The 27,168-nt window shown below is 33.7% G+C and overlaps 1 protein-coding gene across 1 annotated transcript in view; it reads right to left on the bottom strand.

The window, feature by feature from the left end:
- LOC119085893 (nitric oxide synthase) overlaps positions 1-26,870 on the bottom strand; it is a 68,603-nt gene extending 41,733 nt beyond the window's left edge. Inside the window, exons 1-2 of the mRNA XM_037196430.1 lie at positions 26,612-26,870; positions 17,379-17,971 (exon numbers count right to left, since the gene is read on the bottom strand). Of these exons, the coding sequence (XP_037052325.1) occupies positions 17,379-17,894 (516 nt within the window). The 5' untranslated portion in view covers positions 17,895-17,971; positions 26,612-26,870. The remainder of the gene's footprint in view (positions 1-17,378; positions 17,972-26,611) is intronic.
- Positions 26,871-27,168: the final 298 nt, after the last annotated feature.

Genomic DNA, 27,168 nt, shown 5'->3' with positions numbered 1-27,168 from the left:
TGTGAAAATCTCATTTTTAAAAGCAATTTGGTGTCGATTATGCAATTCAGTGTTCAATTCCTTAAGTTTATGTGCCTAGAAATTCCCTGCAAAACGTTTCGTGCTAATTCAGTCGGTAAAATGTGAAGAAAACATGCAAAAATATGTTGCCATTCAGATAAACAAAAATTATTGACATGTCTGTTGTGAAGTTAGTTGTAAGTGACACCGCAAAACTGAAATTATTTCGACCGTTAATTTAAAAAACGATTTTTTGGTGGAAATGCTTTTATTTGAATGTGTGCATGTTTCCGGTAAAATAAAATAGTGATAAAGTCATCACTATTGAGGACCTTTAAAATGGCATCATTGGTTAAAGTTGATTGGCATAGTCTATTGTGAAGCATGGATAGCACCATAAAGCTTAAAATAAAATCGAATCTACCGACTCCGGCCTCGAATATTTGAAAAAATGTAAAAGTTAGCAACATTTAATTTTTAGACGATTTGTGCCCGGTTACGTGTATGGATAACTATCGTGTACAATAAATTAAACGCATTGTCTCGAACGGCTCCATTTATGAAATATTTTTTAATATACTTCCTTACAGACCTTACAGAACAAAAATTGCTGTGTCTTAAGCGAATATTGGAATTTTCAAGTATTCGTAACAGATCACATCCGCATAAAAATTGCCTTCAACAAGTTTCCTTAAAATCCTTTGACAGCAACTATGTATAACATTACAACCGATTGACATTGGAATTTGTTTACACGTTGAAGAAATAATACTATAAAGATATTGGATTCAGCAATTACCAGAACTTTCAAGTGGAAAGTTTCGGTCAAAGAAACTACTCAAGATGTTTGAACGCACTGCATCGGATATGTAGTTCCCAGCCAAATGATTTTCTTTGAAAGAAAATGGCTCGATATAAAATTACATGGCTGGGCTATAAATGGTGTGGTTCTACATACTATATATATATATACTATCAATATGGTTAATTCACTACGTACGTACACGCTCGTCAAGACAGGAAACTCTTCGAATAAAACGAACTTCTTGAAGCATGACAATGGATACTTGTATATCGTTCAACAATCGCTCTTAGCTCTTTTCAGTTAAAAAATTATTCAAATAAAAAATAATTTTATCGTCCTCATAATGTTAAAAAGAAAAGTTATTCCCTTGTTTACTATAAAAGGAGATATAAGTAACTACTATTACATCATATACAGCTAATATGGTAAGGTGGTTTAGGACGATTTTATGTCTTATCTGATTACCTTTTCCCATGAGTTCAACTGCTACAGCACTTGTTTCCTCGACTAACTCATAATGGAGAAGTGTATACGCGCCTAGAGAAAAAAGTCTCTTTTCATTTCAATGAAAGTTAACCAGACAAAGAGCTTTTAGATTAGATGACGGATAAAATGAACTGGCAGAGGCATGTTCAAATTACATGATTTAAGATTCTGTCACTTTTGTGGATTATTACTTCTGTGAAAGATCCAATCGTGTTATTAGTGTATGTCAGATAATTACCATATACATTATACAAGACTGGCGACTGGCAAACTTCTGCTCTGGATGTATTTGCCGACCAGAAACAAAAGATTGCCTTACAAAAATTACACAAATCTATGAGAAAGGTATGCTTTGTCGAAATAAGACCATTGTGGCTAGAGAACTGAAAACTTATGGTATTTATACTACGCTCAAATACAGCCGTTCACAATCAGCAAGCTCATTATTAACCTTTTACTGCCTTGAATATAAACGCTTTCAATAGAGTGATGCAAAATCTCTTACTTCGTTTGTTTTTAACATTGATTTTGTTGTATAAGACATATATGCTCAGATTTGGCCAAGCCCGGATATTTCATAAAGACAAACCTGACCCAACAGGCCGAACCGGAGGATTATATTCAAGTTTCAGTTTAATTTAAATCAGGTAAAACCTGGCCTGTTTAGAATCTTACACGACATTAACCTAAGCTCATAATCGTCGCTGTCGGTAGCTGAATAGCGGATGCAAAACCAGCTGTTCCTAGTGATATACCAAAGAAATAATTTAGGACTGTGATAATTCGGCATATATTTACGAAGGAACAGTTACGCTTTTCGTAATAGTTACTTCTCATCGAATTAGGTCACTTCTTCTGTTGAATTTATAAATTTTTGTTGACTCGTCTTGATTCCTTTTTGAACAGTTGGAATCGAAATTATGACATTGATTGAGTGTTTTATACTAAAACCTAAGAGCAAAGATATGTTTCACACTCTCAACTCAAATTAGCAGTTTAACTGAAAAAAGGTAACCCAAATTAAACTGAGGTGTGAGTAAAAATGGAAACGCGATGCAAGAAAAACACAATCCGTTTTCCTATTATAAAAATTAATAAAAGTATGACATTTGATGGAAAAAGGATTGTATTTGTTAAATGCACCGGACAAAGTTACGGAGCAGCCAGCTAATGAATTGATGGACCATGTTTGAGAGACTACAGTTAACCTGTAATATTATTTTGTTGCAGGACCGTATCTAGATGGGGCGCAGGGGGGGGGGGGCGGCGCCACTCCTAGCGAAGTCATTTTTTCATTTTTTTTTTATTTTTCCCATACAAAATAATTTTTTTGGACCTTGCGCCCCCTAGCGCATTCAGATTTTGAAGTCTAGCTACGGCCCTGTTTTGTTGACAGAAAGGACCAATAATCCTGCAAGTGCATGATACAAATTTAGATTGATTTAAAGCAGGCAGCCATTTTCTGTCGAAATTTAGGTAATACTAAAATATGCTATGAAGCTAAACACTTGTAACGCTCTTTCAAACTGATCAAATGAAACCATTTTTATTCATGCAATGGGGATTGAAGTTTTTATAAGTTAATCGACGTAAAACATTATTCTAAACAAAAAATTGTTCAACGGTATGTCTCTAGAATGCACTGATCTTTTTATAAGTTCGTCTAAACTTCGAAACGTACAGCCCGCCCATAAGAAAATTACAAAATGGCGGCCCTATATTTTTCATTTTACACTGTTTGTAGCAATTCTTTTGATCAGAATTGTCGATACATATGTAGTTCTAGCTGCAGTATACCTTACACCTACTTATTTTCATCGTGACTGGAAACGGCCTCCGGTACATTTTAGGCGGCTGACAAAATTGGGTCGATTTAATTTTATAAAAAAATCTGTGCATTTTACAGGCCGTTGAACAATTTTTTGCTTAGAATAACGTTCTGCGTCGAATTGGTCAAAACTTCAATCCCCCATTCTTAAGTTCGATGCTCAATGTTATGCAAAAGCTTCGAAAGTCTTTTCACAGTTTAAGAGTTACTTCTGTTGTGTGAAATTATTATTTCTTATGCTTTCGAGTTGATAACATTTTCGGTTCAATAACGACCAACACTCATTAACTCCTTGCAGTGTCTACCACTCAAACTCTTAGACTCAAGAGAAAAACTCTTAAAATGAAAATACTAATTACTCTGCTAATAACACCATAACAGCTTCCAATAACAAATATTTTCGTTCATTTTCTTAAACAACTTTCCATCGTAACACTTTCCATTCCAGCGACAAAAAAGTTTTCTCGTGTCAAACTTTTATTTTAATTGAATAAAACTTGTCAAAAACTATTTGTTGTTTAATTAATGCACGACATTTCAAAAAGTTTTTATCAGTTGCAATATATGATCGACATCGAAAATGTATAATTCTATAATGGCCCTCTTATAAACACTATGTTTTAAAGAGTCATCTATACAAAATAGCGCCCCGGTAAGATAGGAAAGATGTGTATCATTTATACACATTTTCCTCCTACTGAATTTCATCTAGATATTGTTTTGCCCAACATGTGCTATGAATCTGCTACTTTATCAAATGTATCAATCGTTACGAATGATTCATGAACATGACTGGTGGGTCTTTTGAATTAATTTAACTCAGAAGTTTTGTTTTCTCTACAATGATCGCAAATATGGTAAGATAAGTTGTGATGTGGGACCTTAATGATTAATTTGATGAATTTGTTTTTTTATGTTTTTGTTTTCTGAAGATGTGAAAAATTATCGAGAAAATTTATCTTTAGGGATTCAAACACTCTTAGCAAATATATTGGAGCAAATGTTTGTACATATACAGCTGTTTGACTATCATTTCGAGATTTCCTTTTCTTTCTGGGTATAACAGATTGAGTATTTGTCTGTCGAGTCTGTTGGGTTTGTTCAGTGAAAAATATGGATTGGGCCACCCGACTGGAAATCTGTAGTTTTTATGCAGAAACGACTACAATAAAAGACAGGCGTATCCCCAATGTCGATAAAGGTGTGAGCGGATGGATAGCATTTTTTTGACATTAGGGTGTTTCCAATAATTTTTTTGACATTGTATTCATACTTCCGTGACTTCCCTTTAAGTTGATTATATGTCGATACAATTAAAACATCAGAGGCAACTTCCACACGAAATTGGAACCCGCAGTGACGTGCTAAGAAAGGAACTAAGAAGTTTGAACTGCAATTCGGTTGATAGGAACCTATTTCAATAAAAAAGATGCGAAGTAAACTTCCCTTTCATTGGAATATCTTTAAATATTTACAGCTTGCCTTCATCGTAAGTCAACAAACATAATCAGTGTACAACACGTCGACTTAAAACTCTGACCACTATTTCATAATGCTGTGCTTTATGCAAAGTATTGTTTTTCTCGTTGCCATTATGATATATTCATGGGGCGTAAAAAGGTCCAGACTATAAATAAATAAACATTTTGTTCGTATACAACAAAAAAATCTCTTTCCACCTACGGTTTTCCATTCGGACCGAAAAGTGTACGGACAGATTATTATAAATGAGATAAAATTTAACGTATTGGAATTTGAATAAAATCGGAAATTCTTCCGAATGAAACACTTACAGAATAATGGTACATTTTTCATGATAAAGACTGTATGAGCCATTAGATGATACGATCTTGCAATTTGATTATATTCAAGTAGAGAGTGTATTCGGTCGGTATTCGTTCGCCTCATGGATTGTTTTTGTTGGTGTCTTTTACTTTTATTGCTCCTAAGTTAGCCCCATTGTGTATACCTTTTTTTCTATGATAATAATGTTGAAGAACAAATGAACGTTTGTAATGTACATCTGGTATTCGATTTCGTTGATGTTCTGTTACTTTTGAATATGAATCAATTTACATAACTTTTGAAGAGAAAATGCGGGGGGTGAGTATAAAATCGAACGTAAAAACATCTCTGAAAAAGGAAAAATTTGATGAAATACAATGTCGGTGCGTTTCGAAGAAAATAATAAAAAAAATCCAGAAGAAAAAAAAATGTCACGTGAGGCGTGAATAACCTTATTTTCTCGAGTCAAATACGGTGAGGAGATTGCATTTTATTGACGCTTTCTCTTATGACAGTTCAGGTGAGAAATTTTTTATTTTCTCACCTCTTGTCTCTCCAATGCTATTGATATGTTTGTTAATTTGTTTCGTGGACAAAAACTGTTATTTACACCACGCACGAATTAAAAGTTTTGTGATCACCTCGGGGGGAGAAACAGGAAATTCCAACTCGATCGAATTGGGGCATCTTTCTCTCTTGTTGGAATTTTCTATTTTCTTCCCTTGGTAATCAATAGTATTTTTCGTTACGAATGATGAAAAGTTGAATTTTTCAGGATTAGACGTAAGCTTGTCCTAACGAAGCGAATCCTACAAATTATGAACCTAAGGCACAAAACACCTATTTTTCAGTTAAAATAGGTGTCGATTCTGCCCTTTCGGAAGGAAAATGCTAGCGTAAGCATTTGAAATGATTTCAGTAGTTCGTGGTGGCAACCAGTTTATCCATTCTGTCACTTTTGCAAAAATGTTGATTTATCAAATTAATCGAAAGCCTCAAATTGACAATACTATTCTTCTTTCTCGGTATCCATTGGTGATTGTAGGGCTGTCCGTCCGCCATAGATCTGGCTGTGTGTTACATAAATATTTCGAAGGAAGCTGGTAGTACTGAGCCCAAAATTCGAATTTGCCTCTTTTATAGTTCTGTCCTCTTCATTGTACACAATTGCAGCTGTAACGATTATTTAGGGAACAAGAATCGTATGAAAGTATTTTATTGCAATTAAGTTCCAAACAAAACATTTTTATATTTTATTTCGATGCCGAACGTTATTTGAAGTATTTTTGCATTATATTATGCATGGAAATTTTGCATAATTAATTTTTAATTCAGTAAAGTATCATGAAAAATTAAGAAAATAAGCAAAGTCAGAAACCTTTGTCAACATGCGTGCAGCGCGCCATCTTTTTATTAAGTCGAATTGCGAAAATTTGCATATAAAACAATCGGAATATTTAGCAAATATGTAAACAAAATGTCCTTCTTCATTTGGCAAATGACCCTTCTCCATCCATCGGGTTGTACATGTTATGAACACAAAATCAGCTTTATAAAAAAAACTAAAAACTTTTTTGTTATGGACCAGAATAATTTTTTGCTCATAATAATGTTCTTAATCGAAATAAAATCGTTGTTTGGAACTCAATTGATGTCGATTGTCCACCTAAGTCGAAGACGAGTAAGTCAGTGACTTGCAGCTATAACCTACAGTATTTATAGCTTTAATATAACTTCGAATTCTGATTGCTACGCTACGTCCGAATATACAACACAGCTTTTCTACTTCCTTCTCGTCTATCTTTTCGAGGAACGTTTCATACGATGCTGTAGGAAGTAAATTTTGATTCAGAAACGTTATCGGATTTAGTATCGCTTTCAATAATGGGTAAATGTTTAGCTCACTATGACTGGACATTTTATATAGCGATGTTGCTGACTTCTAACCTTGTATGTATAGCATCTATTACTTTATTTGAACAAAGTACAATTTACCTGATTGGTAATAAAATCTTCAACTCTGTAAAAACTTGGATCTTTTCAATTTACAAGTTTTTGAATTTACAGAAAAAATTAATTTCTAGGACGTCTGGATCAGGAGCTAGACCTATTTTAAGTTAAATATTGTTGTCTCTCTCACACTAGTAAAAATCTTATTTGACCTAGAGCCTGGTCTATCTACTGATCCAGACGTCCTTGAAATTTTTTTTTTTCTGGATTTAGTATCAGGAGGGAAAAATACCCATAGGTTTTCGAACTCGTAACTGCAGCAATTTTTTATTTACCATGTACCATTCACTTAAATTTTCCTAAGATGCTGAAGTTCGTTATATGGAAGCAACATTACCGTGTTGAACGGCCAGCGCCATCCTTTGAATCAAATAACTTGTAGCGCGTTTTCCATGTGTTTTTTCTGTTTTTATGTTGCTGTCTATATTGCTATTTTGCAATTCTTTCCTACATACATGACTCATGACTTTTCGTGTGAGTTAAACAACAAAACACATGCATATGTCAAAATTTAGAGGGTTCTTGACGTCTGACATACGAGTCTTAATGCTATGCCAATATATTTATTCGATTCCACCTTAGATATTAGGATGAACTACGCATTCAAAATAAGAAAGTTTCATAAACTTTAATAGTCTTAAAACGCTACTTCTCACAAATTGTGTGTTTTATTCGAGAGTCGGTGTGAGTAAACGAATTCTAAAAGAATCTCCTAACGTCCACATTAGATGCCTATACACATACGCACATCTTTAATGGACTTAACTTTTCTAAATGGGAATAAAATCAATTCGATTAGCAGATCTCTAAAGCCCTTGGTTTTCTTTGCATTAATTTTTATGTCTCGTCTTAAGTATGTCGTAATCTTTACCATTGGGTACTAAAACTGAACACATAACACTTTTCACTAATTAGCTGTTATTAGTCTGTGTAGATAAAGGAGTGTTAAATACGATTATTGCATAATAACAACTGCTACTAAATTCACTCCATTATACTGTTCCAACATAAATATGTATAAAACGAGATAATTTTAGTTAAAGCTACCACCACCTTAACAATAGCACAAATTTAACCAACCGATTGTGATGCAGAATTATTCATGTATTCAACAATTCGGAAAATTTTAACCATTTTATGTGCTGCACTCAAATAAACCCCGATGCTGTTGCATGTATGATGTCTGCATAAATTCCTTGACTGAGACTGTATCCACATCAAGCATATTTTCACTTATGACTACTTCAGCAGGTATATGTATAAGAATGCAATATGGCATTGTGAAGAATGTTCCAAGAATGAATTGTGTGAAACAGTTTAGGTAGATAAGATACGAAACCGAACTATTTGAGATTGCATCGAAGAACATTTTTCCCGTTCCGGTTGCACATTTAATGGATCGGAAAAGAGAATGATATTCCATTGTAGGTGTATATGAAGAATCGCTCGTTTTGATGACCTGGGGGTGGAAATTTATTGTTTTCTGATATGATAGCGAATTAAATGTTAAAGTCACTTTCAGCACTTTTCTTTTCCAATTTATCTATTCTAAGAAATCATTCGCTTCTTCAAAAGTTTTTTTTTATGTCAGCCGGAACGGGTGTTGTCGGTGTATAAAGAATAATTGTAAAAAGACCTTAATTGTCCCTATTCAAAAATCAAGAAATCCTCCGGGCATCGCCGGTCAAACCTGAGTAACAGATCTCTTCAACAATTGCAACGAGACCAAAGTATTCCTCGACAACTAGCCTGAAACTTCGTCACTGTCTTACAGCTATATTACTATCTCTATCATAACAATAATCAGCTACTTTCCACCTATGCGTTGAAATCGAGGTCGAACTGCAACATTTGGTCGGTTACATACCTTTGCGTTCTGTTTTCAATTTGATCAAGTATATGGTTCAACTTCAAACACAATTGCAGTGTACTGTCGACCAGAGTTCATTAACAACGCTGTTCGAATAAAATACAGTGAAACAATATTCCTGAAAGCCTCATCGTGTTACGTAATTACTATACGATGCACCTTTCAATTTGGAATAGGCGGCTAACGGCTCGTGATACATGACCCAATGAACATAGAGTGGATATAATAAAGAGGGATTCTTTTGAATTTCGACTGACCGAAATCGGCGCTATTTTTTCCGGTACTTTTTTATTTCCGGAGGTCATATTTTTGGCTGTTTATCATCAAATTTCTTGAAGTTCATATTTGCCCCAGAAGTACTTGACCTCAGCTTTCCAACGAACCCATACACGCCTGTGTCCTCGGCACTTTACGGAAATGAAATCCGGACTACGAAACCCCATTTTTCGACTTTTGGCCACAAAATATCTGAGACTGGTTTTGGGGACTGGGCACCAAGGCATAACTAGGCATTTATAAAAAAAGTACCGGAAAAAATAGCGCCGATTTCGGTCAGTCGAAATTCAAAAGAATCCCTCAAAATCTGCTCAGTGGGTGAGTGTGCTGTACTAAATCATTCATCAGATTAAAAACAAACATCGCACATCTTGATGTCTCAATAAAGAAACACCTCTGAAATTTTAACTTCGGTGTAAAACGAAACGAAATCAGATACACGTACGACTGCACAGCGATCAAGAAACATGTAAACTATTAAAATGTATTCAAAAGGCAATTTTTATACTTTAACCACACTAAACATCCAATTTATATTCACAGCTTAAATCAAGGTGGGTTGTACTCAGGAACTATATCAACGTCACTACAAATCTTAAATCAACACAACAAAAAAAAAAACACTAAGAAAACAAACATAAGGCTGTTAAAATGACATTGAATAGCAAAACAGCATTCTGTGGAAAATCAAACTAACCGGAGAACTGTAGGTATATATGTATGGAAGACCCTCAAGCGTAGAGAGAAAATGACGAAAAACACGACGAAGAAAGAAAAAAAACATATCCCATACGAGAGTTACACTTCTCCTTATACCGTAATCATTTGGGACCATTTTGGGGTTGCTTTATTGAGATTGGACACAGTTAAAGTTTAAAATGTTTAATTGAATGAACATTTTGTGTGCCAGAAAATTTAGGCTGGCAAATGTATATAAAACGTTCAAAAATTGCCCAGATCTTCTTGATAAACAAATAGCCTCTTGCTTGGTTCGTTTAATATTATTGGCTTAAATTTGAATTTCGTTTACTTAAGACGTAAATAGGGTCAGTGCCTTATGGTAGCATGTTTCAGTCATTTTTGAGAATGAGTCCAGTTGAAATAGCGGCTTCGTTAACCAGCAACAGAATGTCATTAGTGGAGAGGTATAGGATAAATCATCTTCAAAATAAATTATTTGAGTTAAGTTAAATGGCTACGCATGAAGGGAATCATTATTTCCAAAGCTCATTATTAGATGGATATTTGGGATTGAGAGGTTGACCAATTTCTTTTATTTGAAATTCAATTGGCACATGGGATATCCCTTGGAGTGAACGTTGAATACTTCTCACTATTTTATCGGAGAAATTTTTCTTTACTTTGTAGTCCCAGTGGATTTCTGTGTTTGAGTTAAATTTTGTTTTCCTTGTTATGCTTTTAAAACCTGAATTGGTGGCGTTTTAGATATGACAACATACTTCAACTTTAAATGACAATAAAAAGTTCACATTCAATGTGTTCTTTAAGCTTTTACGAGAGCGTAAGAAATATTTCGGACGAATTCAATCGACAATAAATGCATCGGAGCGATACTGTCTAAAATGACAGTGGTCCGAGGGGAATAAAAATGTATTTCCTAATTTTTAACGTACATCTCGAACTCGAGTTATTAAGTGACCGATTTACATTTCGAAATATTACATTGATCGATTTCTTTCCAGATTTCATAGAATTTTAGTGGTAGACTTGACGAATCATATCCGGGTTCGATTCCCGTGTCAGATAATTCCACACATTTTTGGACCCGTACGAAGTACTGGGGTCTTATGGGTTTACGCATACGTTTGTAACACGTCGAATTGGACTCCCTGAGTAAGGGGAAACCTATTGTGGTTGTCTAGAGATGCCAAATCCGCGAAAAAAAATATGTCCGTCTGTCCGTCTGTCCGTCTGTCTGCACGATAACTTGAGTAAAACGCATCCGATTTTGAAAATTCTTTTTTTTCCCGTTTAATAATGTCAAAAGACAGGCTAAGTTCGAAGATGAGTGATTTTGGATCGACCCCTCCCGAGCTGTGGCCCAATAAGTGCTTTACGGTTTTTCGAAGATATCTCCGGACATTTAAACGTTAAACTTGTAAGTGATACGTCAAATAAAAGGTATTTACAATACCGATCGACAAAAAAAAAGTTTATGGAAATCGGATGACCGACTCGTGAGTTAGACCCCTTGGTGTGGAACAGGCACAGGGCGGCAAGCAGTTTTTGCTTGTAGGTCGGCCACATTTGAACATATTTCGTCTGTTTTAGCTTTATTAGATAGGTATTGACCGTACCAATCAGGGAAAAAAAATTTATGAAATTATGTTCTCCGGAGCGTGAGCTAGGTCTCTTGGAGTGAGCTCTTATCTGGCTACTCGGAAGTACAGTGAACGTGGTGTATTTTGACAATAGCTCGAGTAAATTTTGACCGAATTTCATGAATTTTTTTTTGTTTGAAAGGTATTAACGAATGTAAAGCGTCGGTACTATTTCCGGTCTCCTAACAAAATGGCTGCCGGCGGCCATATTGGATTTTAGTAAAATAGAAATATCTTGGGAAAAATGATACTTAGAGAGTTTCTGTTAACATGGAAATAATTTGTTATGTGTGTGGGGTTTCAGGGATTCCATATACGGACATCTATATATACCTATATACAGCTATATTGAGCTATATACAGGCATATAGAGCTATATAATAGCATATATTTATCTGTGAAATGTTTATTTATAGTGAAATATAGTTAAATATAACGGTATATAGCTGTTTAAATAGGAATTTATGAAATTTGTCTTCGTACGGGGCTGTCTATATTGCCTCCGGCAATTTAGTTGTATATGATAACAAGGCAAAGAGTGGATAATGTAAGCGATTTTAAAGGGAGAATAGTTTTTCAGCAGAGAAGAAAATGAAGTAAGAGAAATGAAGAGTTTCACATTAAAGGCTTTTGATACGAATAGGTGTTTCGTACGGGTCGGCGTTAGCTATGTTTTTTTTTAGCGATTACATCGCATTGGTAACGTCCCACCTAAAGTTCACTCAAAAGCATTATAATTTGGGTAGTTGCAGTGTGTTAGGTGGCTGCAACGATGTACATGACTCGTAATCCAAATACGAGTGACTTTATAAAGAAAACTATTTCTATGATTGATACCGTAGAAAAGAACATCGGCACCCGGGAAGAATGGGGGTGTACTAAAAAGTGTCTGTGCAGCTTAAAATTCTTAGGTCTTTCTCGAACATCTCAACCCATTTTTTATTTTAAAATTCGTTTAAAGAGATGCTCGACGTCTCAGCTTTCCAATGGTAATTTTTCCAAATTTAATTTTTGACTAAATCTACGACTTTCGAAACGACAGAGTTTCCTAACATTTTGTTTCGCTCAATTTGATAAGATTTTAGATTGCAATAAGGGTTGCAAGTTTCAGTAAAAATTACGATTTGGGATCACCCTGCTCACATGAAATTAACGTTTTATAACATCAAGCTAGCCTAATGTTTCAGGAGTATTTATTACATTCAACAGACAGTAAAAATTGCACTATGGACGAAATACACAAAGAAATAAGGGAAGAAGAATTCATTCGAAGAACCTACACAATATCGCAGAGTAGCAAAAAGTTCTTATTACAGTCAATCATGTGGCGTGGTATAACTCAATTTCGAATGAAAATAAGTCAATCAACTCTACTCTAATACTTGTGGGAAGACGGTACTTCATCGACATTCGACATCATAAATAAAACATTGCAAATTTCAAATAGTCAAACTAAAACTTTAATGTATACACGTCGACGACGTCAGATATACGGTACTCGACAAGTCACTTTCACGCATCACATTGCTGTTTAAAAAGTAACGTAAAATTGGTTGTAAAGTTGACACTGTCTGCGAGTGTGAATTGCTCCTACTTCGCATTTATTCGAAAACTGTTACAAAGAAGTCTATTATATTCTTTGCAACTGTACGTACTCGTACATGCATGGAGATTATTTTACTTACATAAATTTACATGAATAACCCATTTGCTAAAGCTCTGAAAGATTTCGACTTTTCATTTTCTGCGTTATATTGCAGCAGTTCGTTACATTTAGCACCCCGGTGTGGAAAACATCATATTATTTATTGTAAACCTTTATCAGAGTGTACGTACGTTATAGGGTGTTTCTAAACAATAATTTTGCAAGAGATGGAAGCAGAATTGAAGCACAAATATAGTACTCTTTGTAAGCTAGAGATAGGAAGAATTTTTATAAACCTTCCTAATAGATGAAAGAACTCTTTGTCACCCGTTAAACGAAAAACATAGTCTTTTATACTCAGTGAAGACAGTAATTTATAACAAAAATTCTTCATACCATGAGTCTCTTCTTTAATTTACTTAAAATGATGACTGCTTTGACAACTCCAATTTCTTTACATCACCAACTTCGCTTAGTCAAACCTTCAGACAACAGTCATAATAACTCTCTCTCCTTTTTCTTCTGTTAGCTGCCTTTCAATATTTAGCATAATTTCGATTCGTATACGAATCGAAAGAAAAATATCGAAAAGATTTCTTTCTCTTCGAACAAAATGGGATATTTTTTTTCGAACGAAACGTATGGGCTAACAGGCGAAACAAACAAAAGGTACAGGTGTCGTATCAGAGATATTCATCCTATTTCAGAATGGTTATGTGTGCAATTCAATTTATAGTCGTTGTTCGGAAAAGTTTAGGTAAAAAAGGTTACATTTTCCAATAAATAATATTTTCATATTGACTTATATACAGACAAGACATATGTTGTTTACATAATTTCGTTGTTTCAACAAAATAGTGGCATAAATGTAGTAATTTTGTGTGGTAAATTTTCTATTAGATTACGAAAGCTACAATCGTACATGGAATATTGATTAAAGCTTTTTTTCCATCGTGTCTACAAAAGCTAGTTTGGTGGTGACACAGGGAACACAGTTTTCATAGCTATAAAGGAAATTTCATTATAGGGAGCCAGTCTTTGCAGAGACCTATTCAAGCAGATTTTGTCTCGAAATGGTCAGAAAAACAGATAATTATATTGTGAAAGGTTACGTGAATATTTGTAACGTCATTATGCATGCCATTTTCGCATGGAGAAAGCGTACAACACAAACTGTCCGATAAAAAGTTCACTGCCTTTCTTATTCAACAAACATTTATATCAGTTATCACTAAATCGTTCAGACATTGTGATGGTGTGTGGTGCGGTCAGCCATATATGTATGATATTCTAAAATAATAGGTTAACAAAAACATTCTGCCACGTTTTCTATGAGCTCATTAAAATACAGACGACATCAGTGAAATTTGGGCATGAATTTGCTTCAGCTGTTTTTCAGCTGATCCCCTCATACAAACAAACCTGCTCATACGTCTTTATGCGGTTTTACGGACTACCATGTGCGTGTGATTATTTTACCATTTTAAAGGTGTATGAGCAGTTTTGTTTGTATCAGCTGAAACAATACCATCTCTAGCAAACAAACTTCGTTTTGACACCATCAAAGTACCACTTTATTCCTTTGTTTATTGATTAATTTCTAATTTTACTTGTAAAATGCAAGGGCTACGTTGTATTTTTACCACCTGATGTTAAAACTAGTGAAATAACAGATTCTGTTCGAACATAAAACAATTATTTGAACAAAAGAAGTAGTAGATTTATTGAATCATTGTTTTAACAAATTTTATGGTATCAACGACATAATAGACAAGTGAGACAGAACTGGCCATTGTCTACTGTTATTAGATAATCATTTTCTTATTAAAACAAGGTTATCCTAGGAGGCAAAGGATATTACAGAGACATAACGTGTTATTCTTAATGGAACTGATATAATTTATTTCATCAAAGATCCACCTAAGATGCGTTTAATATCCGATATTTAAACTTCAATATTGCTATTCAAAAAAGCTTAAAGCTTACAAAAAGCTTGTTTTAAGATTTGCCTTAAAAAATGATCTTAATCTGCCCTAAAAGTTAACTCTCATAAAATCAGAGAACAGATGTGTGTGGTGAAGCGCTATGCAAAGTATTATTAATTTATTTAAATCTCTAACGTCGTCGATTAAAAATTGATTGAAGCGAAATAAACGAAACGCACAGGTATTTCCAGCGAAACGACATTACCAAGAGATCAAGTTAAACTTGACAAAGCGACTAGCATAATCGTTTACATACTCCTTCACTTCCACTCTCCGAATACCAAACTCTTACGTAAAGGCATCATGTGTTATGTATGATACTCATCACTCCTCCCAGGAAACCACATGAACGTTCCACTCACTTAAACGTGTTCCTAAATCTATATAATGAATTGTGATTGTCATGACACGTCGAGTGAATTTCTCATAGTAAAAGGCTAACAAGAGCCAATCCCTCATTTTGTCTCTAAATAACATGAAAAACAAATATGCTTAAAAGTTAATCTAACACGTTGTGGCTGTCTTGTCTTGTTAAACAAGAGCGTAAAGTTGATGATGGTTATAAATTTTCTCAGAGGATTATCGCACAATTGATGGCGATATCGGTTTAAGGTTCTTTTATGTACAGCCATTAAAATAATGTTTAAAAGATTTCTTGCGGGGGTGGTTTTATAATGAGTTGCCAATATAAACGAAAATTAGTACATTCGAGTAATAATAACAATGTAGATTAGATACACACACACAACAGAGCAAAAAAATGAAAACAAAAATGTACTCCATTAATTAGTTAAAATCGTAAAAACATTAGATGCGTAAAAGTATAAGGAAGTCAAAGCTTTTAATGCGATTTTTTGGGTCTCTTTATTAATGTTGTTGTAACAAAAGTGGAAAAAAACAAAAACACATTGTATACGTTACGTAGAAGTTACTAAGTTGTAAGACTAAAAGTAGGTGTAACGGCAATGTCAACGATGAAAGATCATTTAATAGAAAATACTATATGAGTAAGTCATGACAGTCTTCCATAGGAGCCTAGACGAAAAGTCGTAGAGACATTTGTAACCAGTCGGTATGCTGAGGAAAAGTAAAGAAGAGAACGCGATTTTTTTCACTTTAATCAACGCACTTCAAGCAAAAGTGGTACTCTAAATAGGGTACTGAAACTTGACAGTGCTCAATACAAAATTTTACACTGTAAAAAGAGTGGGGGATAAAATTTCATACAAAATAGTACTCTATTTGACAGCTGTCATTAATAGCACTTTTGCTTTAATACGTGCGTAATAAGTGCGTTGCTTTAATACGTTATTTGACGCGTGAATTTTGTTTTTGTCCATCACTGACAAAAAATAGTTGAAAATATTACCTATAGCAGGGAACTTTGTCTCCAGGGTAATCTTTAATAACTGCCAAGCTGTGGTGCCTCATGCAAAAAATACAGCTGTGGCAGATAATGTACATTACCTGGAGACAAAGTTACCTGCTGCAGGTAAGATTTTCAACTCTTTTTTGATGATTTGCGTGGTGGATGCGTTCTTTATATGGATAAATATTTGTGTAATGCCAACGCGTGAAAAATTTGGATGTTGACGAACTTGCCCTGAGGGCATAATTTTGTTTTGACACGTGAAAATTGTTGAGAGGAAAATATTTAAATATTTTGAAATAATATCAATCCCAAGCGAAGTTCCACTACACTAGTGATTATTCTACTACCATGGTAGGTACTTTGGCAAAGTGTGTTTAGGTAACAATATTCAGCAAGTTTTCATCATTTTTTTAAAATTGCCTTGTACAGCTTTGCATTCCTCTTATTTTCACATTCCTTTTATTTTGCTTACTTCTCTCAATTCTCCATATACTCGTTATGGAGAAATGATAGAAGTTGGTAATGTCGGTAGTTTTAAATGTGTATGGCTGTAAGTGTAATTTTTCACACAAAAAACAAACAGTGAAACGTGTGTCCTGTTTTTCGGCCAAATTTGCTCTGTCTTTCGCTGAAATATACTTTTAACACAATACTGAACTTTTTGTTCCAAATAAGATAGAACCAAGAAAATGTTCAATTACATTTCATCACCTTTTTAGAAACTAATTGCCCGTACTACGTTTACACAGGGAATAATGTAGTACTTGGCATTCCACCACTTTGTTCTAGAATACAAATATAAAATTATCTTCTGCCATCTGCTGAAAGATAAAATGCAGCAAGAAGGAGAATCTCTTTTTTTACATGAAAAGTAATTTGCTTCCAGTTTAAATAAATAAAATTTTCACTCTGCATAATGCAAATATTTTACAAAATTGGCAAGAATAATTAAAAAAAGCACAACATTCTCTTACCTCTATTGCCTTAGTATGCAACGAGTCGTATGTCTCATAGTGGGAAATCATGCTTTTCAACTTCACTGGTTTTCTATATTTCGAACAGTCAAACCCATCATCCATTGGAAAATTAATTCCACGTCTTAGATCTTGTGACAACTTTCTCGGCATATTTCTTGGCGATGCCAAGAGGTCCTTAGTGGCGCTACACTGCTGAACGTCTCCATTGCCATGCTTTACTGCTACCACATTTTGATTCTGTCCACCGGGCACACTAAATCTTTTACGCGGATCAAATTTCTCGTCACTTGCATTTGCGTCACAATTTGATCCACCGTCCTTATGATTGACGTGATTTTTTGTCTTTTTAACATCATTTATTACCACACTGATTTTGTCCACTTCGTCGACACCGTTTGAATCTTTATACAATTGACTCTGATCGACCGGATCGAGATTACCGTTGGATACTTTCGATTTTTTTCCACCCATTTTTAGGTGCTCTAGCATAGAGTTTATGTGTTGGGACATCATATTCGTAATTTGGTTGAAGAAGAATTTGTATTCGTCTTGATTTCCTCTTTTTAAATCGTTTCTTCAGTAGAAAATCTCTGGTTGAAAATATATAAATTCGAATTAATGTGGATTTATAACTGTTGGGCATGGCTAAATAAATTATTGGATGGAACACGCAAAAGAAATTTTAAAACAAATTTTTATAAGTAGATACGAAAACAACGAATTTAAACTTCTGCGAAAAGGAAATGTGTTTAATGATTTTGTCAACAAAACTGTGCGTGAGTAGCGAAAGGCAAAAATATTCTTTAACGAGGACTGCCTCTTTTCCATCAGGTAAATGCTCATTACCGAGCGTTGTTGCTCAATTTACCATAAATTTTACATTAAAAATCTTCCTTAATTTCATCTCTTACAAAAAAAAGTTTGACATTTCCAGCTTGGCTATTAATATAAGCAACACAGCGGAAATTCCAGTGAAAATTATCATTTTTCAGCTATTCAAATAAACAGGCATCATGAATGAGATTTTTTCGTGTTTGAGATAAATAAAATTGTGACCTAAAAATATAATCAAAAACGACACGGAAATATTTCTGAAAAATGAATGAGATGTGTATGAATATACATTGTGTATTCACAGATGTTTTTGTCAAAGTTGTGAAGCGATTTTCTACACTCTTAATACCATGATGACATGATCATAAGTCGTCTAAGGATTATAATTAGAAACTGAAAAGTTTCAATTAAAAATCGTATGTGTAACTTTTCGGGAAGTTTAAGTGCATATATTCCGAAGAATATGTTGCTTGAAGTCAGAAATTCATTCAATTCGTAGTCTAGTTTTATGTTGGAAGATATCTTGGTCGTAGAAAGGATTTATACTCGAAGAGGCTAGGAACTTTTGAACTTGTGCATGCTTTGTGTGTAAATAAATTTCTGAACATTTATAGCTTTTATGCTCGTATGCCCGTTTCCGGTGTCGTATCCAAAGGTTTTGCCTATTCATTTATGCAATTCTTTTATTCGCTATCCCATACGGAAAGTTGCCATTATGTGTGTGTGTGCATTCACGGAAAGTTATCATTACGTGTTTGCTCAGTCTCCTACGGAGTGCTCACACGTCAAGATTTGTTCTCCTTTATTTGTTTTCATTTGTAAAGTAAGTTTTCAGTTGATGTCATAGCAAATAAAATGAGAAATTCACAAATCTAGGCTACAATTTTGGCAACAAGATTTAAAAACAGTTTTTTTTGAAGACGTGGAAGTGTTTTCTTTAACGCCAGTCATCTGTTATTGACAACCAAGTGAGACAACTAAACGATGGGCCTATGCTATTGATTTCTTTTATAATTAAAAGTATTTTGTCACACTAAAGAAGTACAAGATTCAATAATATAGCTCCCAGCGATACTTTAAACAAACGAAGTACAAGATTCAACACTACAACTCTAAGAGATACTTTAAACAAAAGAAGTAACAGATTTGGTCGTTCGCGATAAGTTTGCTGAAAGGGTGAGCCGACATACAAAAATTTAAGGACCTTTATCAACTCGACTAAATAATAATGCAAATTTCGAAATATTTATGGGAATTATCAACTTAAGTGCTGCCGTTCATGTTCATGTCAACAAATCGCTCAAATAAAGACCTGATTGCGTACATGTTAGAGAATTCATTTCAAAAACTTTAATGATTTCAGTATTAAAAACACCTCTCCACCAAAACTGGCAAGTGAAACGACTGCTGAAAGCATATGTCTGGGAAATTATTCCGTTTGGCAAAGCAAAGACGAGGAGATATAATATTAATTTACATGTACTTTGAAATAAGTTGAAACATCCACACAAACATATGTGATGAACTTTAGCGCTCTAAGTTTCCCAGCAAAATTAACTGAAATGAACTCGGATAATAATTTATCTTCATCTTCCTTGTTGTGTAGTTGCTTTTCTTTGTTTTTAGATGGAATCCTACTCATTTTATTACGAATGTTATATGTGTTTCATGGGTATGTAGATGGAGATAAATATTACGATGCGATATTATGGTTTGACCTAATCAAACAAAAACAAAGTGGTAAATAAAACCATGTGTGCCGGCTGAGGTCGGAGATGATTTATCTTTGTACAAAATATACACTTATAAGTTTCTATCACCAATAGTAAATCATCATATGTGAGCATGGTAGGTCTTTCCTCGTTCGTGAGACGCGATTAAAATTGTGTTATGTGAAGCCTGGTGCTATAGATAAAATTCATAAATTTCTTTGATATCGGTTAACTTCTTTCGCAGCCACCATACGGTTATTATAAATCAGATGGTGTGATTTCACTCAGACTGTGTCGTGGTGACTTTTTCTTTAGAAAACTATATAAAATTATATTACGACCACTTGTAGAAGTAGTGCCAATCTGTTTGTTGTTTGATAGAAGACGAAGTATTTAATGAAAATAACCGCATATACAGTTGAATTTCTTACTCCCACAAATGACGTGATTATAAGTATACCAAATTTGTTGTTGTAGCTCCCTAAGGATTGAGATAAATATATGTTTTCAATGAAGACCGTACGTACTGATGTAAGAATCGCATAAATTTTGTCTGGCTAATTCGACCCAAACCGTTAAATATTGAAAAAGTGAACACGCGAAGACCATTCGGACGATACATGTAACGATGACATAAGTGAAGGTGAAGATTTAAATCTGTAATATCAGTCTTACAAATGACTTGCAGATGGTCCATAACGCCAGGTTAATCAAATGTGTTTACATTGCAATGTAAATAGCCTTAGTCTGGCCCGTAAGGCCTGTATAACTGAAGCTGCATCGACTAGTATTGGTACCTAAATCTTTTACTTCATTAGTTTAAACATACATTTTGTTATATAAGAGAACACCATGCGGAGGTCAGTGTGTATTTCAGTCTCGTCATTAATAGTATATGACTATACAAGGTTCTGTGTGTATTTTCTCAGTATCTCTCTCTAGAAAACAAACTAGAAAAATTTGTGTGGGAAAAACGTAAAATCTCATCGGATGTTCGATGTTAAAAACATGACAAGAAATTCAATTCTTAGGGGTGTAGTTCAAAGATGGATTTTATTGGTAAAGGATCTGGCTACTGTTGCCTAGTTATAAAGATCAAAATAATATTTATGAGCCTTTCCTTGCTAGAGATTTTTTAGGTGGTAGGCCCGAACCAAATTGAGTACTCGAGTGTTTTTTTCAGGTACATTCGAAGCCTATTTTTAAGTGTAAATTACCATTCGATGGTTGTTCCAGTAAAGTGTACCTTTCAGGCTATTTATTACTGACACAAATACAATGTGTAAAATAAAATTGAATAAATACTGTGATTACATCCACTTAATAAATATTCATCTTGCTACGCTCTGTAGCTATGAACTCTTCATCCCATTTACTATTTCAAATAACAATCGAAGTAAGTTAACTAAAGGCACATAATCCCTGCATATAAGCTAGGGACTTTAATTACTCAACTATAATTGCACTCTGAATCCCAAATATTCCATATATTTCATCTACGAATGAGTGTAGATTTCGATATTGAAAAGAGTTTCCTAAAATTTATCATGAATTTCGAAAGCAATTTGCTTTCCATAAATACGAAGAGATTGAATGCAACGGTTCGTGAATTATGAATTATTTTCTGTGTAAACTTTGCAAATATCCAATTCAATTATCCCGTTCCATGTCTATAAATGATTGTTAGAGGTGGCAATTTTTCCTAGCGAAAGAAAGACTTCAAAATTTTCGGTAAATACAACGAAATGTCGGAAGCCGAAGAAACGAATGTGTGGAAAAATGGTGTAATCAGAAACGTCTGAATGTTTTCATCTGAATATAAACAACTACGAGCAAAGCTGACAAAACGAAGGTTGATTTATTAATCACAACTAAATTACCTGTACGTGAAAGCGTCGGGCTCAGAAAAAAGTCAGAGCTAAAGTTACAAATTACAGTTTATAACAACATATTTGCTGATATGGCATGGTAACCGAACAAACGTCTAATACCTTTCAATAAATTTTACGTTCAATAAATAAAATCGAATTGATTAATTGGTTCGATAACATTCGGAGAAAGAAGAAAAAAAATGTATTTTTCCTCAGTCACGACAATAAATTTTATGTAGATTTTCCGGGATAAGAATTCGACACAAAAATTGGAGCTTTTTCGTAAAAATGTTCCGTGCATTATTATTGTTATTCTAATTAGTATTGTCATACAATATGCATAGTATACATAGATGGATGGGTGTATAAAATGTTAAAAGCATCAGATTCTTTTTAAATGTTACATCGCGTCGTGGTAATGTACATAAGTTTTGGTTGGGCAATATTTCGTTTAATTTGAGTCTGTTTAGGTTTGATAAGCGATTAATGACGCTCGGTAATAAGGGACGATTCACAAATTGCGCACACGAAATTATGAAATTCAGACAGCTGCCACCACCCTCTTTACGTAAACGCTAAAAATGTATTGAGAAAATATTGAAAATTGTACGAAAACAAAGCGTATGATTTCCCCCTCCTTAGGTACGTACGTAATTTTTGGACGAACCAAATCTTGTTCGCTGTAATTTACGAAAGCCGATAAATAAAGTCTATGTTTTCACAATAATCTTGTTCGGTTTATACTTCCCCCTTCCCCATCCACAGTGTTATACCAATTTGTATTGTTGTCTGCCTGAAATTTTTCAGAATATAAAATTGGTTGGTAGGATTTATTATTCGGGGTATTCTCCGAAACACTTCAATTATTTGAAGTCAGAACGAAAGCGAGGAGGATGCAGTGCATGTGCGGCGAATGGTTTGAGATTAGTAGTTGTAGTACCTGATTAATAGTAAGGTATAGCCCGAACCGAAGGGGAGAATGTAAGAATGCAGATTTTATAGACAATAGTTTTGAGATTTTTTTTCTTCCTTTTTATAAATTTTCCAATATTTTCACGAATTTTCCAAAAAAAAAATTCAGAATTTTCACAAAAATATTTTTTGCAAAAAGTATGGGAAAATATTTTCCCGAAAATAGTCGTTGAAATTTTGTATGAAATTTTATATGCATTCGCAGTGTCAAACATTTATTACAATGGTCGCTTTAAGAAATATTTTCAAAAATGATATATGGACAAAAGCGTTCGAATCTTTTAGGAGCTCATCTGTTGTCGATGTGGAGTACAAAAAAAAGCATCCTCTCTGGCCAGTGTTCCCTTATAAGGAAAATTATAATTTAGATCGAATTAAGTAAAAGATTTGGTGGAAAAATATTCCAGAATAAAAATGAAACAAATGAAGTAAGAGATTTTATGATTGAAGAGTGATTATATGGCAATTTGCTTTCCGATCACAACAGGTTAAACTTAATGAAGAGAATATTATTTCGAGCTACTGTTTCCCATAGTTTGTGAGTCATTGACTGTCTCGAACAAATTTTGAAATGAAAGATCACATCAAAAAGACAATAGAATACGAAGTTCGTGTTACTAATAAATGCAGCCACAATTTCAACGCAAATCTTACAAATATTTGAAGTGACTTTCTGTGACTCTCAGGATTAAAGAATCGCTTAGTGTCTGCTGCAAAATCTTTTAATTCACTGTTTCACTGTTCTTCTTTCTGTATAAAAAAACCCTTGAAGAATCCAGAATTTATCGCTTATTTTTATCATAGTTGTGGACAACTAGCCGTAAATCTGAAATTTGTGTATTAACACCGATAAAATACAACCGTTTGAATAGAAACGAAGTGTAATCTCATCAACGGAAAATAAAGAAATTTCTTGCTCACAGCATCCTTCCGCATGTAATACATGCATTATTTGTGTGTTTCAATTTAAATTTAAATGGTTTATTACGTGTACGTACACACACGATCATGTTAGAATAAATACATTTTTCATTCAAACAATTTGTGCTTTACAGAAAGAGAAATTTTCTATCCTTTTTCCCATTTGTTTCACCTACCAGTGAACCACTTTCTGTTCGTTCAATCCCTTTTTTTTAAACACATTTCCACTCAAACATTCCGAGCGCGAATGCCATTTTTTATTATATGTCTACTCGGAATTTCTATGGCCTTTTTTGTTTATGTTTTGCTAGACTTCAACTGGTGCTATCACCATCAGAGACCTTTTCGTATGAAATGTGATGAGGGAATGATATCCTAAAAGCGTTATCATCATTCATAAATGGGAGAGGATAAAAAAAATTGTGCATAGACCATTGTTTCGCTATTATGCATTCTTTAGAAATTGTGCAGAAATGTACTGCACGTATTGTTTGTTTCATAGCAATTTGTTTATTAGAGCAACAAATATTTTTCGCTTTGAATTATGATGATTCACAATGTCACGATCAAACGGAAGAGACGACAAAGAATTTTAAAAGGGAAATATTTTTTACGAAAATCTTTTACTGTTTGTTTTGTTCTTTTATTGTTTAAATTTAAAGAAACTTAAGTATGGAATTGAAAGAAGATGATTTTTACTTGGCTTCCGTAATTAATTAATTTTTCTTACCCTATACCCTATCCATATCTGGCAAGTTGGCAATAGTTTTCCGTCTTATTAAAAGCGAAAAAATGTCACATTTCCTTTCACAATTTATGCATTCGAAAACTTGAGGAAAGTGCACGCTGAACCAGTTGATTAAATTTCAATGATAGAAGATTAATGTTTACTCAAAAAAAACAGTGCCTCTGGATAAGATACAAAAAACTCAGCAAAAAGTTGAACTATGCTTCTGTGTGCTTATTAATTTTTAGAACATTAATGAAATGTGAGGAGACGAACGAGTTAATTTATTTTAATGTAAATAAAATGTATAATTGAAGACACTATAACCGTCAGCATTTGTATAACTACTGTTGAGAGAAGTGTAGCAATGCAACGGAAAATCCGGCGGTCGTTATATCATACAGATTGCAGCATAAAATTATAACAATCAAAGTCTATGAATCGGCATGTGTTACGGATGCATCTGTTGGTTTGGACATATCGATAGTTTAATCGTATTTATCTTTATGATAAAAGGACTCGATGATAACTTCACCACAAGTTTTGCAATGAAAAGTAAAGCTACATTTTTCGTTGATTTTGTTTTTTCAAAGTTCAAATTCTTTAATGAACACCTCAGATGTTAAAATTTCTTAGTTACCAATATTTCCTCATAAGATAACTGATAAATGAAAAAGATTTTATTTTTCAGACATTCGTGTAAAAGTCAATCGAAAAGTTTCATTTAAAATTTAAATTAAAATGGAACGTGACAATGGAGCTTCCTATATACAGCGAAGAGTAGAAGGGGGTGGAGGTTTGTGGTGAAGAGATGACGAGTACGCTCCTACGGGAGCTCCTTTGTACATAATGGAAGTGTTATCGTCAACAACAACACAAATTCGTGTGTAGCATCATTTTTGTTAAACATGAAGAAGTAAAAGATTTTCTATCAAACTCCAAATACACTCTAAATGAAAGATGTAGAAAATTTATGGAACAAGATAAGTTAGAGATTTCCCTTTAGTACGTTCTGTACGAGTCATACAACTCCGTTATACTTTAACTGATGATGCGATTTAATTTCTCATACGTTTTACACATGCAAACTAACGTTTTTTAATGACTGCCATGTAATTATTCAATCTGTTACTTCTTTTGTTTCAGGTACTGATTGATCAGAAATCTTTACCTTCATCAGTTGCAACACTTACACTTTGCTATAAAAGTGTACACTGGCAAAGGCTGATAAGTTTTATTGTTATCGTCGATAACAGATGACTAGCCGTTTCTACTGCACTTTTATGAATTCTTACAAATTCTTGAAATAAATGGGATGGATTTTTTACACATTTCACATGCACCAATTTTACAAACTTTCACCTGCTTTCTTTAACCTAGAGAGATATTTTATAGAAATTCTGCAATAATTTCATACTTGGAATTTATTTGAGAAACAGTTTAGTCCAAAAAAAAGTCCAATATAAAATTCATCGAACACCCCAAAACACAAATCTAACAAAGATATTTCCCATGATAACTCTATTCGTAAATCAGCGGAAAATCTCAGCGGCACAACAGCTGAATATAAATTGGCTAAAAAATTATCTTCCTAACAATTCAGACACAGACAGAAAGAGAAAATCGCAAACGTTTTAATTAAATTTCGATGTTGAATCGAAGAGTTCCACACATTTTCGTTTACCATTGTACAAAGCGCAAACATTAGAAAAATTCAAAAATCACTTTTCCGCATTTATCATTAAATTATAAATCGAAGAGACAGACTAATTCCACTCACGATATTGTACTACAATTTCGGGCGAATCGAAATTTTCGAAGAAACGTAAAAGTAATCAAAAAGAAATCTGTTGAACATTTGAGTAAATTGAATTGTTCATTTATTCTCGTAATCTAGTTCCGAGAAGATGTTTGATTTATATCGGAAAAGTTTGATCGAAAATCATTATTAATTATTTACCCAAATAAAATAAACGCAGAACATATCGAAAGAGAAATTAAAACAGACGAAAGAACTTTGATAGAGTCTCGTCAGTCTTTTTTTTAAATTTTGGCTTCTTAATTTTATCATAGTTGTAGTTATAGTCGGAAATAGTTAATCCCTTTTCGGATATGATTTTAATTATTTAAATTTCAATTAAAATCTTTTTGCTGTTCGGTACCCAACAGTTATAAATTACAAAGTTTTCTCACTCTTCTTTTATTTCTGAGTTTTTACCACTTTTTATATTTCATTTTTCTCTGATGCTCTGTCTCGATTTTTTTTTAAACTAAAAACTAAAACTTCCGAAGTAGCATACTAATAGTCTCTTGTCATCTTCAATTTTTAAAACTTTTTTTTTTATATTTTCAATTTTTCTTCTAAGTGTTAAACTTCTTCAATCACTTTCCATCAACTAACAATTTTTTTATTTCCGTTACAGAGACCGAATCTCTACCAGATGTGTGCATTACCGTATTCACGAAGCAACTAACTGGAAATTGGTTGTGAGTATCACAAGTATATACAAAAATAATTTTTTTTTTCTATATTTTTCACCAATCATACGACGCAATGTCAAGTTTTCCGCAAGTCGGTGGTGGGTTGGATTTCATTCATAAAAATCCGTTTATTCACTCAAAGAGATGTATGTGAGTGTACGTTTTCGGAATAGTGAAATGTAACGATCCATGCAGAGAGTTTACTATAATGTGAGTGCGAACTGTACTCAAGAATTTGAGTGAAAAATTTTCTTCGTTCGTCTCTCGCA

This window comes from Bradysia coprophila, chromosome IV, assembly GCF_014529535.1.
Source record: "Bradysia coprophila strain Holo2 chromosome IV, BU_Bcop_v1, whole genome shotgun sequence".
In the NCBI taxonomy this organism is placed as follows: domain Eukaryota; kingdom Metazoa; phylum Arthropoda; class Insecta; order Diptera; family Sciaridae; genus Bradysia; species Bradysia coprophila.
The sequence above is the reverse complement of the archived record's forward strand: the minus strand, read 5'-3'. Positions and strand labels throughout refer to the sequence as shown.